Genomic DNA, 18,651 nt, shown 5'->3' with positions numbered 1-18,651 from the left:
ACCGCGTTCACTTACCATTAGTCGTAAATAAATATAATCTATATCTCATTCAGTTGTCTGCAAGCTGTTAAGCGTAAGAAGTGATCACCCAGTTGTACCCATTCCGTAGAACAATCCCCTGAAGGGAATGAACAAGTTTTAAGCCATTATTTGTGGGTGTAAAGTGATGGCATTTAAAACACTAAACAACTCACCGTTCATCCATTCCAACTGTCTCTGGTTCCGTGTAACAGAACCCCAAGTCTCATAGCACGCAAGATCCCAATAAGCCAGCTAGGATGCCAACATTTAGGGGGGAGTTCACTTGTGTGGGCAATTTGGAGGGGTGGGGGCACTAAAGCTCTAACAGTAGAAAGTGCTTCCGCAGAGCCTTGGAGATCAGGAAAGGAGCCGACCAATTAAATTCTAACTTTGTACACATACCCATTGCACATTCTGCCAAACAATTGTATGAGGTTAGGGAAGGGAGAAATTCTAACTGTTTTCTGATAACTGGAGGTGCGAAGACCACTGTGATGTTACTATTGTGGAGGGGTTGATGTATAAATCAGACATGTCAAGGAAAGATTTCAGCAAACTAATTGATAATTTATACCGATGCAAACAGAAGACGTGATTGCAGCACGGATGAACGGAGCACAACTCATGTTCTTATTTTTATGCACTCTTCAAATATTTAACAGCTTGGTTCTAGGTGAGCGAGTAAGTGGTACAAATACTAAACTGCATATGCAGGTCTCCAATACGAATAGATCTGCAAGTCTTCAGTGAAATTGACCTGCATCTCTCAAGGATTCTCACATTATTGCAAACTCAAAAGGGATGCAATGGAGTCATAAGTGATGGGATCTGGGGAAACAAGAGACAAATATTTGCTTCTCATCTGAACCTGTAGCCTTAAATATCTAGTCACTAGTTAACTTCACCTGATTTAATTTGGTACAGGTGTTTACTTGTTGTTTGCACAGAAACTTTTATGAAGTCGTGGTTACATCAGAGGAATAAAATATGTATACACATAAAGGAGCGTTAGATTCTCCTCAGACTGAATGTACTGATGTCCCTCTGCAGAATGTGCTGCCCCTCCCACTCTCCTCACATTTTACCGTAAAAGGTATTGCCCCTTTTTATTCAAATGTAACCCCAGACCGGAGGTTGCAGCCCCTCCTTAGCCTTAAAGGCATGCTCCCTGCAGTCCATGGCCAGTTTCTTCTGCTCAGTAAATGCACACAGAGGTGAGATAGAACACACACGTCTCCCCAGTATACAAATCATTTCCCTAGGCCCTAAGGCTTCTGAGAAAAAACTCCTGTACTGCGAATATTTTCACATTTAGAATTGATTGAGGTTGTGAACCCTTTACTTTTTTCTTATTTAGGACGTAAAGAATAGAGGTGGTAAATTTCTTGTTTTTGAGGTTCAGATGTGTAACTAACATTACATTTGGGGAGGGGGTGGGTCGCCTAATTTTGCACTTAAAATTGAATAATCAAGCTGCAACCCATTTAGAGTTTGTATTTACGACCTAAAGATCGGTTGTGCCAAATTTAATGTTTGTACGCCACCGGGGAGTTAGAGAATTAGATTTGGTACATTACATAGGGGGTGCACCTAGCATTGAATAATAGAGGTGTGACCCTTTTACTTTTCCTATTTAAAGAATGCTTGTGCCAATTTCCTGTTTGCACAACACTGGGAAGTTAGAGAATTAGTGGTAGGTGAGATTATATCTACCTACCTACACATACATATAGATTTTCTATATACCCATTGGGCCTCATATTAATATGATCAAAGTTTGCAGTGATTACATATGGGAAAGCAGCTCAAACCCAGTCTTTACAGAATGAATGGTAGAATACACATTCCAATTCTTGATATCTTCTATATCAAGCCACACACAGAGCAATGAGGGTGGAAAATACATATCTTCATCGACCTGTATACCAGATTATGCCTACAAATCCTTAAAAAGTATTATCCAGGAATGGTTTTTGGAAGACCAACCTAAAAATGCAAGAATTCAAGTGCTAATAAATATGTTTAGTGATCTAGGGTTAAATAGGCCCTGCATTTCCAACAAACTGTAAATTCACAATAAAAGGAGAAGAAAAATGTAATATCCTAGAAGAAAACGGCTTATTTTTCTACTCATTCTGTGCCTTTCTTCTTCCCCTTCTAATCTGTACATTCACTTTGAAAAACTGCTAAAATCCATCATTGTAGACAAGACAAATTATCCCACTAATTAATCAGTTTACATGCTCCCAATAGAAGTTTAAGTAGAGGAAAGGAGAAAGTAGAAATGGGAGCTGAGGGACGGAGAAGCTAAGAGACAGATGCTGCTGCAGCTAATAGTAAATATTTAAATTGTTTCACAACTACTACAATCACATCTACCCTATTCAGTGCTTCTTTAGAACACCCTCTATGCTGCTGCTTTCCTGTATATGAAAGCTAGTGATAGGCAAGTGTGCGGAAGGGGAAAAGTATTAAAAAGTAGTTAAAGGATAGTCCTTTAACTCAGAAGAACAAGGATGTCCAAGAAATTCTATTAGTTTAGAGGATGAAATCACAGAGTACATAGATTGTAAAATGTGCTCTCCAGCTTCAAACCAGGCACTGAAAGTCAGCTAAATCTATCAGAAATTCAATAAATATCTGCACATTGTATGCAGAAAGAAAAACTATTGAGTTATGGAGAATGGAAATAAGATGGGAGTGTGGAAAAAAAAGGAAACAAATCTGTCAATGTAATACACAATATTGCCGATGACACTGCCAAAACACACCTCACTGAGAAATTAGCATGAAGTGCGAGTACTGCAGGCAGAAAATACCAGAAATATTTTCCTGTGCATATAGGCTACACCCCATCCCCCAGGAGAGTCATGGCAGCCTCTAGATAAGAGGTTATTCTCATGCAGGGCTCTGCTGCTATCTCAGAATGCAGCCTGTCAAGCAGGATGAGCGTTCTGACAGTGTGATCAGAGGCCTCCAGGAACATCCCTAATATACGAGCGCACGTACATTACCCCATGAGCTGTACAGTCACACCATTTACACTTTCGGTCCATTAATCTTCATAGACATGATTTCCTATAAAGTGATACCCAACAGAAAGTTCCTTGAAGCCGTACTGTAGTACACATGACTGGTAGGTCAGAGTCACTACCGCTGCAACCACATCCACCAATAAAAACCGTGACACAAAGCTTGGATGAAATTGGCCACAGCAGCCATTTATTATTACCACATTAACTAATAAACTCATAATTACATCTTTATACCAATAAGGGAGGGAGGTCCTTGGAGCCACAAAATCTGGTGCTTACATAAAGTTGTTAACCTAGCCTTGTCACCCAACCGTACCGATCGGGCCAGGGGCACCACTAGCCACCTTAGTTGGCTAATATTGCATAAAACATATCGGCCTGGAGGGACTTCCCCATAGGCAGTGTCCCAAGCACCTGACACCACCAAAATTACCATGGGGGTGGGAAATACTAAAGGTGAGGCCGGACGGGACATCACTGAATGGCTGTGTTTGGTCCATCTAGTGCCGGCTCTGATTGGCTGAGGCAGTGTTCCTGAACCAATAACAGCAATCTCTTGCTAGAGGCGGGGTATTCAAGCTCTGTTACAAGTAAGAGAATGCTCCTTTAACGCTGAGGATTACACAGAAGACAGCCAGAGCGCCACAGCCCAGCGCGAGGGACCCGGATTCCACCTGCTAGGGGAGTATTTTTTTCCCCATGTAGTGTAGCTAGGGCTTATATATTTCATCCCCCCCCCCCCCATCCCCAGAGGGTAGGGCTAATTTTTGCATTAACACAGTATACTGAAAAATCTGCCACGCAATGCTACTCTTTGGCTGCTTGCACACTGGCGAGTTTGCATTGTGGAGTCCAAGGTGGGCGTCCGCCTCCTGATTCTGCAGCAAATCCAGCCCATAGCAGGCTATGACAATAGGCGACTTCCTGCCCATGAGCGGAAATAAATTGTGAGATTCCGCTTGCGGGGAAGAAATTGTGGCATGCCGCAATTTTGTGCGGGCTATGCATGGACAGCTTCCATTAAAGTCAATAGAAGCCTTCCGTTCCCCGGACATCCCGTGACCATCGCGACGTCATCTCTACTGTGCCGACAGAGCTGCAGTAGAGAAGAGAAGACATGGGTGAGGTACGCATGGGGTCGCTTGTTGGACACCCGCTGCGAGATCCGCCCGTGTGCAGGCAGCCTTATCGTCTTATTAGTTCATAGACAGAGTTAAACAATCTAGTTGTACTGTACCTGCAGAGAGGTTATATCATTTCTATGTGCATCAGCAACTATGTAACAGAGACAAAAAGCACTTCCAGGAAGTGAAACCAAGTCACCGGGGTTTTGCTACCATACAGAGATAAATTATGTCTGGTGTACATGTTCTTGGTATAATGCCCATCAACATTACATAGCACCATACAAGAGGTCATAAATATCAGAATGGATCAGCGCCAGGGATTGAGCTGCTGGAATGCACTGCATGGTGCCTAGTAGAAAAGCTGAACTTGTACACCGAATGAAGTGTCACCAACGCATAAATGAAAGTAAGAACTGGAGCGTTTCAGGAGAATCTTCTGCTTCATCACCTCCTGCACACTGAGCAAGCTGGCACACCAGCAATGGCCGCCCTGCTCGAAAGGGAAAGTATGTTTCGTTTGGCAGGGTGTGGATTGTAACCCGACACAAAAACTAAGTACCTGCATATTGCTGACACCCCGCATAACCCCTTTAACCGAGCGATATCATGATGTAACCGCTATCAAGTAGAAATTTTTTGGCAAGTTTTTTGAGCCTGAAGTGTTCCTGGGAAGAAGAAAAATAAACACACACAAGTCAGGTTTTATATATTAATGTATCCGCTGCCTTTCGAGGACTACTCGCATTCATGCGTTTCAGCTACGTCACTTTTTTGGCGAGTCAGCTGCCCCCACCTAATCCTTTAGTTGCTGCAGATACGGTGCACGCTCTGGCGCTGCTACTGTAGTGGCAGAGCTAGAACAGGATTTTCATATTTGCACCAGTTTGGAGGTCATAAAGCAATAAAAGCTAACATATGTAATATAACATTTTACACAGGTAGTCTAGTTAGAACTCATGTGCAGGAGGACAACTGGTCTTTTTGGCCAAAAATACTAGGTTTGCTATTATTTTAATAGTCCAAAATGCTTTATCCCAAAGTGTACCAGTTTACCAAAACCTCAGACTTGCTAGAAGTTTTGAATCGATGGGGATGTGAGCACCAAAACCCTCTACTGATCACCATAGAAGACGTTTCCAGGTACACTCAAGGAGAGCCAGGCAGGTGCAGAGACCTTCTATGAGCTCATGCACAGCTCTGGTTACCTCTCAGGGACCCATCACAGGGGCGGAATAGGAGCGCACCAAAATCCTCAAGGCTCCATGCCGATTTTGATGCATAATTGAAAAATGACTTAATTTTGCAAGAAAACCTTCATGTAGCAATACAGATTTTCACAGTGGCAGCTTCAACTGGGTGTTGCAGTTAGGGTTGCCATTTTTTCGTCACGAAAAAAATACTGGCAATGGTTTTTTAAAAAGGGGGCATGGCTAATAACAGCATATTGTTTGCCCTTTGGTGGCCTCTAGTAAATGCAGCCTCGCTGGCTGCTGCATTACTTGTGTGGCCCCAGTAGAAATAGCGACTCTTAGTAACAACAATAACCCTCCCCCCCGTAGTAGGAACCCCACTAGTAGTAATGGTTCCCCCCAACCCCTACACCACAAGATGCACCCCCTACTTGCCACCCAAAATTCTGGGCAGCATTCTACCACACGCTCCTGTGAGCCTGGCAAGAGGCACACAAAAGTACTTGCACACTGAAAATAAGACCCTTTCAATTGGTTTGTTCACATGCGCGCATTGGGTCACGCAAATAAAATAAAATAAAAAAATCATAAATAAAAATATACAGCATGCTCCATTTTCCTGCACAATTGAGCAAAAAAAAAAGATACACAACGCCCATTCCGTAAAACGTGGTGCGATTCCGCATACGCTTATGTGAACCCGGCCTTCATGTGCTAGTTTGAAACTGCTGAAACCAGGTGTAGTCCAACCAGTACGTTCCAGACCGTGCGCTACGAGAAGGACAACAATAATAGATAAAAAAGGAAGTAGATATTGTCATGGAGGAAGCTGCTGAAGTGCATGGCTTCCTCCCGTACGGGCCGGCCACGTGGGCACTAAGGGAGAGAATGGAAGGAGGCCACTGGAGGGGCTGAGCAAAGCTGGATTAGCAACATGTCATGGTCTTCAGAGAAAGCAAGTAGTCCAATCACAGAGCAGCTTTCATTTCTTAAACTGCTGAGGTAAAATGATATCTGCGCTGTGATTGGTTGTTATAGCCAACAGACGGATTTTCTTTAAGACAGCATTCATAAGAGTGTGGTATCCATTGGGTATGTGGAGGGATCCCTGGTGTGGCGAGCGGCTGCCTCGGAAATTGCTGCGTCTTCCCCGCTTGTCAGAATAGCTGATGAGCATATGATGAGTGTGAGACTGCATTATTGCAACTGCTCAGCCTCTCATCTGACAAGCAGAGAAGATGCTGCAACTTCAGAGGCAGCCGCTCGCCACACCAGGGATCCCTCCACATAACCAGTGGGGCAGAGGGGGGGAAGACTGAACCAGCAGGTGGCAGAATGCTAACATTTTTACTTGAGTACCTGGAAATAGAAGGCATTTTAATAAAAAGCGTAAATACAAGAATGTTACTTTTTTTTTAAAGGGCATGGGAAGATATCACTTTTTTTATTACGGTCATCTAAAAAAAATAAATCTGATAAGAAGAATATTTCTCGTTCCCTAATCATTTAATTTTTTTATTCTATTGTCTAGACATGACTATGGGGGCTGCCATCTTTCCAGAGCTTCATTTAACAGTATTTAGATATGGGTCAGTGTAACGTCCCGCAGCAACTGAGGTATGAGGCACAACAGTTAGGAGATGGCGGGGTAGAGGTGGCACTTGTCACAGTGGCTCTACCAAACTCTTCCACGGAGGGGCGCGTACGGCCTGAGCCAAGGCATCGCTAAGCCTCTTCCGGGCAATGCTAGGATAACAGTTACCTGTATAAATGTGTAGTGGACTGAAGAAGTTGTCACTCGTGACGCCACTGTTCCTTCACACTGTTGGTTGTCCAGCGGAAAAGAACAGAGTCCACACTCGGTTATAATGAATACCTCAATCACAGCGAACGGGCAGTGACTGGAACTTTACTTCTTTAAGGCCACTTTGACACACCAGTGCAGGAAAAACAGTTTCAGCAAGGTCAGGGAGAAGAACACAGGGCCTATAGTCCTAGTTATCTGTAGGGCTCCACTCCTGGACAGACACACCGGTGGTGAGAAGAACACTCTGCTGACACTCACTTGTGGACAGAACAATGTACGGCGGTCTCCTTACTTCCACTCACTCGAGGTAGGGGTCTTGGGAAGAGAACGTCAGGATACCTCTCCTCGGCCTCCATTCTTCACCACATGCGGGTTGAAGGTACCCCCATGTGGCTGAAACTCTCCCTTCACACTCTACCGTTGAAGCAATGGAACTCTCAAGACTCCTATTTATATCTTACATACCTATGTAACAAGACAGTTTGATACATTTTCCAAACATATCCCAGCCATTCACAGACATTAACCTCCTACATGCTGCAGCTGTGCAATACACATAACTAGAGACAAAAGACAATTTGCACAGTGCATCCACATTAGACATGACATGTATGACAGTTATGGAGGTGCCAGGTATAAAGACTTCAGCCACAACATATGTGACAGTTATGGAGGCGCCAGGTATATAGACTTCAGCCATTATATCAGGAAAGGCATCATTTTAAAAGGTGTTTTCGCTGAAGTGGCCCTTTAAAAATTATTAATCCAATATGTCATTTTCTGACAACACATTCCCTTTAAATATACTCAGGTAAATTGATATGGGGTCCTGTCGCAGCACTGCGCCATTTGTTCCATTAAAGAAATGGAAACCCAATGGAACTGACAAATGTTTTTTCCCCTCCATTTCGCTTAAGAAAGATAGAATTTAAACTTTTTTTTTTCTTTCTGTTCCAAGACATGAACAGACACCCTGAATGCAGATATAAACAAGCCCTTAAAGGAGATGTCTCGAGGAAGCAGTGAATTTTTTTTTTTGCCCAGTCCCCCTAATTAAGCATACATTATTAAGCCCCCCTGTAAATGACTTTTCTAGCTGGTTCGTACTTACCGTTCCAGCGCTTCAGCAACTTCTAAAAGTTTCCCCAAGATGGCCGCCGGGTCTTTTCCCGTCGCTTGCTGCAGCCCGACGTGCGCGCTCCCGAGACGCTACCAGCTGTGTCTCCATGGCAACCAGACGCCCCGCAGCCGCCGACCAGTCACCCACCGCCAGGCAGCAGGTAACCGGCGCTACGCCCCCGGCTCCCCAGCGCTACGCCCCCGGCTCCCCAGCGCTACGCCCCCGGCTCCCCAGCGCTACGCCCCCGGCTCCCCAGCGCTACGCCCTGACAACAGACGAAGGCCCCGGAGCCCAGCGCTACGCCCCCGGCTCCCCAGCGCTACACCCTGACAACAGACGAAGGCCCCGGAGCCCAGCGCTGGGCCCCGGAGCCCAGCGCTGGGCCCCGGAGCCCAGCGCTGGGCCCCGGAACCCAGCGCTGGGCCCCGGAACCCAGCGCTGGGCCCCGGAACCCAGCGCTGGGCCCCGGAACCCAGCGCTGGGCCCCGGAACCCAGCGCTGGGCCCCGGAACCCAGCGCTGGGCCCCGGAACCCAGCGCTGGGCCCCGGAACCCAGCGCTGGGCCCCGGAACCCAGCGCTGGGCCCCGGAACCCAGCGCTGGGCCCCGGAACCCAGCGCTGGGCCCCGGAACCCAGCGCTGGGCCCCGGAACCCAGCGCTGGGCCCCGGAACCCAGCGCTGGGCCCCGGAACCTAGCGCTGGGCCCCGGAACCTAGCGCTGGGCTCCGGGGCCTTCACCTGTTAGAGAAGATCACCCCCGACCCATCACTTACCTGGGCGGCTTCTCGGGGCTGCTGGGCTTCTCCGCTGGGCAGCTCCAGTTTCTGCACCTTCCTCTAACAGAGGATGGTACAGAATGGCCGCTCCAGCGCGCTCCCGAGCAGTGACAGCTCATCTGCGCATGCGCAGAAGAGCTGTAGCGGGGAGCACACTGAAGCGGCTCGTGCTGAAAGGAGAAGACCGGACTGCGCAAGCGCGTCTAAAAAAGCAAGCTGCCAGCGAATTTAGACGGAACCATGGAAACGAGGACGCCAGCAACGGAGGAGGTCAGTGTATAACTTCTGTATGGCTCATATTTAATGCACGATGTACATTACAAAGTGCATTAATATGGCCATACGGAAGTGTATAACCCCACTTGGTTTCGCGAGACAACCCCTTTAACTGTATGGATATGCAAACTGCACCTGATTAGCACAGTACCGTATCTGGCGGGGTGTGATTTAGAGATATATATATTATATATAAATAATATGGTGGTACAAGTGCAAACCAGTCATCCTTGCCTGTAGTTGTAGGGTGCCCTACAACAGTTTCACACTAGTCTGTTCAAATCAGTGGATCGGTTTTAAAGAGGGGGCAGGAGGGAACCAGCGTATATTATATATACACATACAATGAAATACAGCACAACCCCTCCCGATATACATCTGCCATTTGTACAAACATTCAGAATGGAGGTGCCGCTCCTTAATAGGCTAATATTACTTCTCCGTATCACAAAGCTACTACGGAGCACCGTTCTGATCATCTCATGGGGTCAAAGTCTGACAATCTTGCTGACTTGCAGAACTTTCTGCATAAATTAGGTTTTTATTTCCCACTCAGTGATCTTTCACATTAGATCTTTGATTCCATCGCTAATCTCCCCTGAGCAGTTTCTGCATCCCCATAATCATGATAAGGAGAAGTAACACCGCGGGAGCCTCAGTATATACTAGGAAGCGGCTTCTTAGCTTATTTTAATTATGGAGTTGTTGACAATAACAGTAATCTAAGAGCGCCGAGTCTACATGCGAGTTCACATTTTTCAGATGTGTGTCCAGAGCAGTCTGACTGTAATTAGAGAACAAGCTGTCACTTGCTGTAACTAGTTACCATGACTAGTCCCAGAGATAGGATTCCACAGGCGGTGTTCCCCATACAGCAAAAGCCACTTGCGGTTCATATTCCGCCCTGCTGTGACAGCCAATGGCCACACAATCTCACCAATAAGGATCATGCGGCTATTGGCAGCCACGGCTGGATGAAGCTTCAACTGCAAACATTGTTTTTGCTTTGTGGAGGCACGCAAAAAAGCCTTGTTCATAGCATAGCAAATACGTTGCGCTGAGTTTGTTCAGCTTTCTGAAGCCAAAGTCAGCTGTGGCTCTCGAAAAAAATAAATAAATAAAAAAGTATAAAAAGACAAAAATACTACACTTTTTTCAATTTTGAGTTTGGACAGTGCAAAATGTGCCAGATTTAGTCCAACTCTTTTCTGGGACTGGCATAAGAAACTCCACTCTTAGTCAATTGGGGCAATTGTTTATGCATCTGGTGTATTCATGAGGAAGGCGCTCCCCCTTCAACTTCCTGCCCTGCAGGACTGTGCTTGCCAGGCAGGCTGCCACCGCCCCCGAGGAGCGTGGAGACACTCCCATCAGGACCACAGTAGATGCACAAGTAGGAGTTTGCTGTATTCCTTATTAGTTGGCCACAAACAGTAGGTCAATACTTCTAATATGCCGACCTTACATAAACTGACATATCCACTGTCATCAACGCTCCCTGAGCACATGTACCCATATAAAAGGAAGCAGCAGATGAATAAAAGGAGCATTTCAACAGATTTTGCTTCCCCTTTTTTCTTGTCGCTACAACATCTTTGCACTTGCTCATGTCCTAGCATGTGACAAATCATTTCCTGCAGTGTCTCAAGCAGTCGATTCAAAACCTTCACCGACACTCTTCGATAATATATTCTGTGTTTGGTCAGAATTGTAAGCAAAAATTTTGCTCAGACCTATTGCTTTACCTCAGGGCTTCCCAACCGTTTCATCTCTGGGGAAAAAATTTTACCATGGGGCACTCCTACCAAAAAAGGGGTGTGAATATGGGCATGGCTCATCACAATATAACTTTACCAACAGTGTGAAGGCTTCAGAGGTGGGAGGAAGCGCGGTGTGTTTCTGCAGTTGACGTCAGAACATAGCGGAAAATCCACAGCACTTCCGCTACGTGTAAACATACCCGGAGGCTAGGTCATCACAGGGGTGATTTGTAGCGGAATGCCCGCAGCATGCTTTCTACAACAAAGAGTCTGCCTCAAAAAACACACCATTTACAGCTTTTATTGCATATTTTTTGTAGAGAATTCACACCCCTCATTGAGAAGAGATTAGTTTTGCTGCTACTGTAAATCCGATCCGTGTGGACCCAGCCTAAAGAGGAATTGCAGGCAGCGCCCGCCAGGATAAATCTAGGTCAAAGTGGAAGCTGCCGTTTTGACCCCTGTGCAATGGCCAGCCACTACACAGCTTGGATGAGCACTTTCTCTCAGAACTCTGTATATCCTGGCGGCAACTGACTGCAAAACCAATTTAATGTCAGCTGAGCGATTCCCAGCTTGGTAGCTGTGGTACCCCTGGTGGGTTCTGTCGGCATGGCACCCCAGTTGAGAATCACTGCTCTAGCTGCAGCAGGGATTTGTGATTTAACTATAGATATCTCCATTAGAAGGGGTGTGTGATATGAATTTTTGTTTAGGTCATCACCCCCACCATCAATTGGAAAGCATATTTACTCTCTGGTTGTCATATATAGGTTTTTCCCTAGAAAAAGGAGTGAAATGAGGACATGCTTGTCTAATCCCTCATCTACGTAGTTTAACCCTGCAGTCATTGCTGACTGTGGCATCTAAACACTTTTACAGAAAACAATAAAATAAAAAATTTCCCTTACACAAGGCTATAAAATATAGCAGTACTTTAGAAAGCATGGAAAATTCCATGAAAAAAAATTAAACCCCAATATAGCCAATTTCTGATCATCTTGCTTCCCTTAAACATGAATAAAGATCATTTAAAGAGTCACACACACACACACACAACTAATAATTACACTTTCTTCCATAAAAAATCTGGCTCGACACGGCTCTGTCAAGTGAAGAATAAAAATGCTCTGGTATTTGGTAAAAAAGGGTCTGTATTGCACAATAATGGTAAAATATAATCAAACCTCTATAAATTTGTTGTCATAATCACTTCCAAAATAGAGAGGACATAATATTCATGCCATAATGTGAGCGCCATAAAAATAAAGAACCAAAAACAATGGTGAAAATGTTTTTTCTTCATTGTCCCAACAACAAAAAAGTTATTCAATACATTATAGGTACCTGCAATCTGTTTCTATAAAAACTGGAACTCGTCCCATAAAATGAAAGCTGTCATACAGCTACAATGCCAAAGAAATAAAGTTATGACTGCTGGAACACAAAAGGGGAAAAAAGACTTACTGGCTCTTAAGACTAAGACTAGTTATGTCACTAAGTGGTTGGAGGTTTCCGCCAAGCATATTTACTTGAGACAAACTCCAAGGTCTACAATAAAAAAAAGTGACATTTTCAGGAGGCTTTTCGCAATTTTTAAAATGACTGTTTGGGGGTTAAAAGGAGATATACAACTTACTGATATGATGTTTATTCCTGCAGTAGTCCAATTTACACAGCTTACCCCATCGATAACACCGCTGCACTTCAATGGAAACCTTTCATGCGGAAACCGCAGTCTCAAACATGCTGCGCTTTTTCATTCGCGTGCATGAAAAATCATTTTTCCATAATTATGAGATGCCGATACCGTACAGCGACAGAATCATCAACTAGTTGTCTTAGGGTGAGGTTATCCCGCTGCTTACTAGAAGGGGTTGTCAAAGTCATGAAAGGTCAGTCTAAAGGGTTCCCCCACGGTATAAAATAAGGCAGCTGATACTGCTCCCCATTCCCTTGGCTCTGGTCCCCCTGCAGAAGTCATCTTTAGAAACTGCGGTCAACCAGAGTCATTAAAAACAGGCTGCTGCAGCCAATGACAGCACTCTGAAATGATCATTGGCAGCTGCAGCCTGTAAACCACAGCAACACAGCCAAGACAAGGGCCAGCATCATGGTTTTGCTATTTTATACCATAGGGGATCCCTTAGGCTGCCCTTCCATAACTTAAGACAACCCTTTTAATGAGGACTCCGCACTTGGCTTTTCCTGCTAAACGGCAATTTTACGAAAGCTACAGCATCTCCACAATCAAGTGACTCAGCCCTGGAATATGGTCACTAGTCATTATTAGAGATGAGCGAGAACCCAAATGCTCGGGTCCGCGTTATTCAAGTCAAGCTTTGAGAGCTCTACTCGAGTAACGAACCCCATTGACTACAATGGGAGACTTGAGCATTTTTGTATGTGGGACGCCGGGTACCGAGCTCGGGGTCCAGGGGTCTTGAGCTCTCTTCCCGCCAGAGAAAAAAAAATTTCCAATGACACGCGCTGCGTCGCAGCAGGGAGGGGCCAAAACAGGTACGTCACAGCGGGGAGGAGCCTAAAGCTGGGGCAGGGTCGAACACGATTTGATGCTTATTCTAGTAACGAGCACCATCGAGTACGCTAATACTCGAACGAGCATCAAGCTCGTCAGAGTACGTTTGCTCAACTCTAGTCATTACTTTGTACTGCACTCACCGAGCATAAAAAGCCAGGTGACGGTTCCCTTTAAGGCTGGGTCCATACGGGGAAGGAGGGTCGATTTGCAGCCAGAAGTCCACAGATCAGCCGCGGAGAGCCTGCCTCCAGACCTGCACCATTTGGTGCAGATTTTTGAAGCGGGTTATAAATCGCACATTCCTGTGCGGAATTTTCCTGTTTATTACGAATAGGTGAATTACACAGCAAAAATGGTGATAAAATTCCTCACCGCATGTCAATATCTGCACAGTTTTTGGGCAGATTATTTTTGCAGCTTTTGCGCAAGATTTTCAAAATCTCACTTTACTGCTAGTGTAAATGCCACATAATTTTCATGTGGAGGGTTCGCACAGAAATTCTGCAACAAATCCACCCTGTCTGTATCCACCTCTAATATGTGCTTTTCAACACTTCCATTTTGTTATACTATGTCAGTTTAGGAAATCCTGCGAGGTAGGAGTCCTCTCCTGGAATCCATGCAGATGGGTCTTAGGTGGATACAGTGGAGCATATGTAAAGGCTAGGACAGAATGACTTTTCAGTCATTGACTGACAACAATCAGATGCAAAGGATAATTCCCTTCTTAGAGAGGGCATATTGCTAGAACATGCTATCACTTTATAATCAGTAGGGGGTCTGGCGCACCAATCCTGAGAACAAAAGGGCTGCGGAACATTGCCCACAGTGCAGTTCATCTCACACAGCCTGGTAGCCAGAGCATCGCTTAGTAGGAAAAAGTAGTGAAAGGGCCCAGGGTTGCACTGGTACTATAGCCCTTTCATGAGATGTGAAAAACCCTACTATTGACCCAGACAGCAAGGAAAGAAAAAAGCTCACACGGGCTGTCTGATGAGCTGAGTGTGAGGTTTTCACTGCAGCCCCCCCCCCCCCCCCCATCCACGATCAGCTACAGTTTCCTTTACAGAATTGCCATAAAGCCTTGAAAGTCAAAATGTATAAACATACTAACGTGCCATGTTCCTCAGAGGGAAAGCCGTTCTATACAGCAGCTCTTCACCCCAGCAAACCTAGTATTATATTCCCCAGCAGAGTATAGGAGTAGGGGGCTCTGAAGCAGAAACCCCCAAGCAATTCCTTTGTAGGCAACTCAGGGCTTGTCCACATCTGCACAAAAGGGGTTTGCTGCTCTGTTATGAGAGACGGAGAAGGCACCAAGTGGTCAAATGGATCTGTCTATGAAAGAACTGGCCATATTGACTAGAATAGGGTCTGTTGGGCTTCCACCTAGTATTTTACAGCATGACTGGTGCTACTTGCAACACTATTTCAGTCTATGTTACTGGAATTCAGCAATGGAGGTTCTAAACTGAGTCTACAACGCTGATGTGAGCAGACCCTCATCTTTATAACTGATCAGATAGTTTAAAGGTAACCTGTCCTCTCCCTATAAAACCACAAACTTAGGGAACTTTTACATGGGACTATATGCTGGGTGCAGATGGCAGACAAGATGTCCCACTTCAGGAGGGGGACACTGCTGGATCATAGGAGTATTAAAAAAAAAAACTCTCACCCAACAGCATGATAACTTACTTTAGGTATTAGTGTATCTTAACGCCACCATCTAGTAGAGCTGGGGAGAGCAGTGACAAGCCGGTGACGCCCCCTGAACCTGATTGGCTGCCGAGATGGGTGCCCTGCAGGTCCTGGAAGCTCAGTATGAATATACCCAGGCACCTGCTGCTATCCTCCCCACTGCTGCAGTAAGTATTAATATCCCCAGCTTCCTGCTGCTGTCCTCCCCGCTGCTGCAGTAACTCTCCCAGGCTCCCGCGCTGCAGTTCTCTGTTCCCCAGTCACCTCCCTTCTCTCACCTTCCCCGCTGATCGCCAGTGTCCATGTTGCTTCTGTCTCCTTGTGCGGTCCTGCTAATCGCCGCTGTCCTCTCCCCAGCGGCAGCAACGGTGGCAGGACATGCTGTGTACGGTCATCCAGAGGCGGCACGACACTGGAGTGAGGCCCTTCCCAGCTGCAGCTGCTCCTACCCGCTGGCCCTGTGCCTTCTGTCCGGACTGACCGCTTGGCCAGGGGAGATGGAAGGAGCCGCCTGCTAGTGCCAAACACATGGCTGAATAATGTGTAGTGCTTTTTGCCTGCTGTGAACGGTTAGGGATAATTGTCCTGTTAGGCTTATATTACTGTCATTGCTTCCACATTACAGGTGTAACATGGAAGCATTTACTAGTAATCATACAAGCCTACCAGGAGAATTATCCCTAACCGTCTACGGCAGCCAAAAAGCACTACACTCGCTGCTGCTAGGACTTTAGACAAGTCAGCCAATGGAGAGCTAGGGATGTGACAGGGGCGTTGCTGCATCCAAGCCCTGTCAAACTCCTAGCTTCCTGGTGGCGTCAAGATACACCAATACCCCTACTTTATAGTGCTGTGGGGACATGAGAGGTTCCCTTCACAATAATCTTCAATAGAGCATCACTTTCCAAGAGTTGTCCAAATTATTTTTATTGCAGTCTTGAACTATGCTTGATCAATATACTTACCATGGTGCAGGAGTCACATTTCAGCATCACGGCTTCTGACCCATGTGGTCACCGGGTCTTCTGTCCTGGTGGGATTCCGTTAACAGGTCACATGGGCTTCTAATGTAGAAGCCCTGGACAGTTTATGGGAGGCCAATGATGACGATCTGTGTTGGGCCTCCTATGGGCTGCAGGGGTCACGTGGGTAACCAACCAACTGACAGTGTGAACAAACCACCCGAGGAGCAGCTTTTTAATTTAAATATCCATTTCACCCCCCACTACCAAAGTTGAATCTATCTATCAAAACCCCTGTTAAGTTTGCCCCTCCTAGAGAAACAGAAGCTGAAAGCCGACTGCAGACAAGTAGAGCGTTTCTCTGCCGTACATTCTTATACAGAGAGCTGTAATAATAATTTTAGCAGAGGTTATATCACACACTTCTCCGCATCTCTTCCAGGCGCAGAACGCTGTGCAGTTCGTATGTGGGTGTTTCAGGCTCGGAGATAAACATAGTTCCCACAGAGCAGTGAACATCCTTTGGCTCCAGTCTGTGCAATCTGCTTCCGAAAACATTACAGTAAGCGCTAACCACAGCGATCAGGGAGAGCAGCACTAATCCACTGCAGCTGGCATCCTCTACCCCAGATAGGTCAGCGGGCAGCAGCCACAGCGCTACTACACTCACCCCTCTCTATACACATGACGTAACGCCGAAGAGGACACATTTACACCTTAGGTATGAAGCAAAGCCAAGAGCATGCTCCTATATAGTGGCAATCATAGGTGTGTGCCAGGCAGGAGAGTGGCGGCCGCCAACACAACCAATTTAGGACACAGCAATATATATATATAAAGAGCACCATGACTTGGGAAAGATGTAAGGGCCCGTTCGCATTGGTACTTTCACATATGGGAGGAAGAACATGAAAAATTGGGTAAAAAACACAAAAAAAACATAAGCTTAGCATATGGAAACCTAGTACAGCCTTATGCTCACCATTGGCTGCAACATTAAAAAACACGTGTACGTTTCCATACTTTTGTCCTGGACCAGTAAAGCGTAGTAGGCTACACCTTTTAATCCCACAAGAAGGAAAAAAAATTAAAAAAAGTACAGAAACAAATACCTTGCTAAGCGCAGTCAAACATATGCCTTTTTTGACAGCGTTTAACCCCCTCTTGCCTATGGATCCATTTTTTGGAATTAAAGCTTTGACAGCTGACAGCATGTTAGGGCCCCAAGTCACCTTACAGGTGTATACATTATATATATGCCCAGAGCATCCAATAATAGCAAAGCCACAGAGGAGCAGTAATGAGCTGGCGCTACAATCTGAGTCATCGCTCTGTGGGTATTTATAGCCACTGATACAATAACATATAGGCTGCATTGTATAGGGTGCCAGTCTCTGCAGCAGGGCACATGGCAGGTACAGGGCACACTGCTGATGACAGCAGTGTTATGCTGACAGAGAATGGCATGTGCCCACTTGCTGCCTAAGCAGAACAGCCCAGAAGGATGCCCCCAGCACTGACAGCCCCCTGTATAGGATGCCACGCTCGTGCCAGGCTCCGGGTGGCACGCTCCACTTACTCTTATGCGCCGCGACCAGGGACTTGCCATCCTTGATGAGCTCTTTGATGAACTTGTTGGTCTTCTCCAGCTCAGTTTCGTGGGATTTGAGCCTCTCCCGGAATTGCGGGCTGTCCAAGTAACAGTCCGTGAACTCCAGCGGGGGCAGCCCCATCTTCCGCCTCGGCGAGCGCGATCCCAGCAGCAGCAGGCAGCTAGTGGCGGTGCAGGAGCGGTGCCCGCCAGCAGGAGGTGCCCGGGCTGCGGGGCTCAGGACATGCTGGCAGGACAGCTGCAGTCATTGAAAGTTTCCCTGCACAGGGCGGAGCTCCGGCGGCGGCGGGCGTGTGCGCAGGGAGCCCGGCTAGTGATGGCATCCGGCGCTCTGCACTCTTATTGGAGGCAGGAGGAAATGAGAAGTAGATGGGGCCTCTCAGATAAGGCCCTGTGATCTCACGGCCACTGCCCGCCACCTCCCACTGAGCTCGGCCCAGACACCTCCCACCCGGCGCTGACAGCTAGCGATGCTCCCGCTGGTGGAGGGGAGAGCCGGCTGCTGGAGGTCACCTGTGCACCCCCCGCACACCGCTCTCAGGACTGTATGCCATGCCACTGGGTCCTGGAGGGGCACCTTATGCACTGGGGGGGCTCCGAGGCACAACTGCGCGGGGTGTTCTGCAGTGTCATTTGGGTCTTCCACGCAGGGAATTGCGGAGAAAGCTTGTATGTCCTCGATAATCAGATCCATTCCAAGCCATAAGTTGTAAGAGGATAAA

General features: G+C 46.5%; 1 protein-coding gene across 3 annotated transcripts in view; it reads right to left on the bottom strand.

Annotated features, from left to right (window-relative positions):
* ARHGAP26 (Rho GTPase activating protein 26) overlaps positions 1-18,256 on the bottom strand; it is a 311,322-nt gene extending 293,066 nt beyond the window's left edge. For 2 of the 3 annotated variants that reach the window (XM_066591243.1, XM_066591246.1), the window contains exon 1: positions 17,897-18,256. In XM_066591243.1, the coding sequence (XP_066447340.1) occupies positions 17,897-18,050 (154 nt within the window). In that variant the 5' untranslated portion in view covers positions 18,051-18,256. The remainder of the gene's footprint in view (positions 1-17,896) is intronic. The other variant, XM_066591244.1, reaches the window with a different exon arrangement.
* Positions 18,257-18,651: the final 395 nt, after the last annotated feature.

The sequence above is a fragment of the Eleutherodactylus coqui genome, chromosome 2 (genome assembly GCF_035609145.1).
Source record: "Eleutherodactylus coqui strain aEleCoq1 chromosome 2, aEleCoq1.hap1, whole genome shotgun sequence".
Lineage (NCBI taxonomy): Eukaryota > Metazoa > Chordata > Amphibia > Anura > Eleutherodactylidae > Eleutherodactylus > Eleutherodactylus coqui.
Note: the sequence above shows the minus strand (reverse complement) of the source record. Positions and strands in the feature narration are given on the sequence as shown.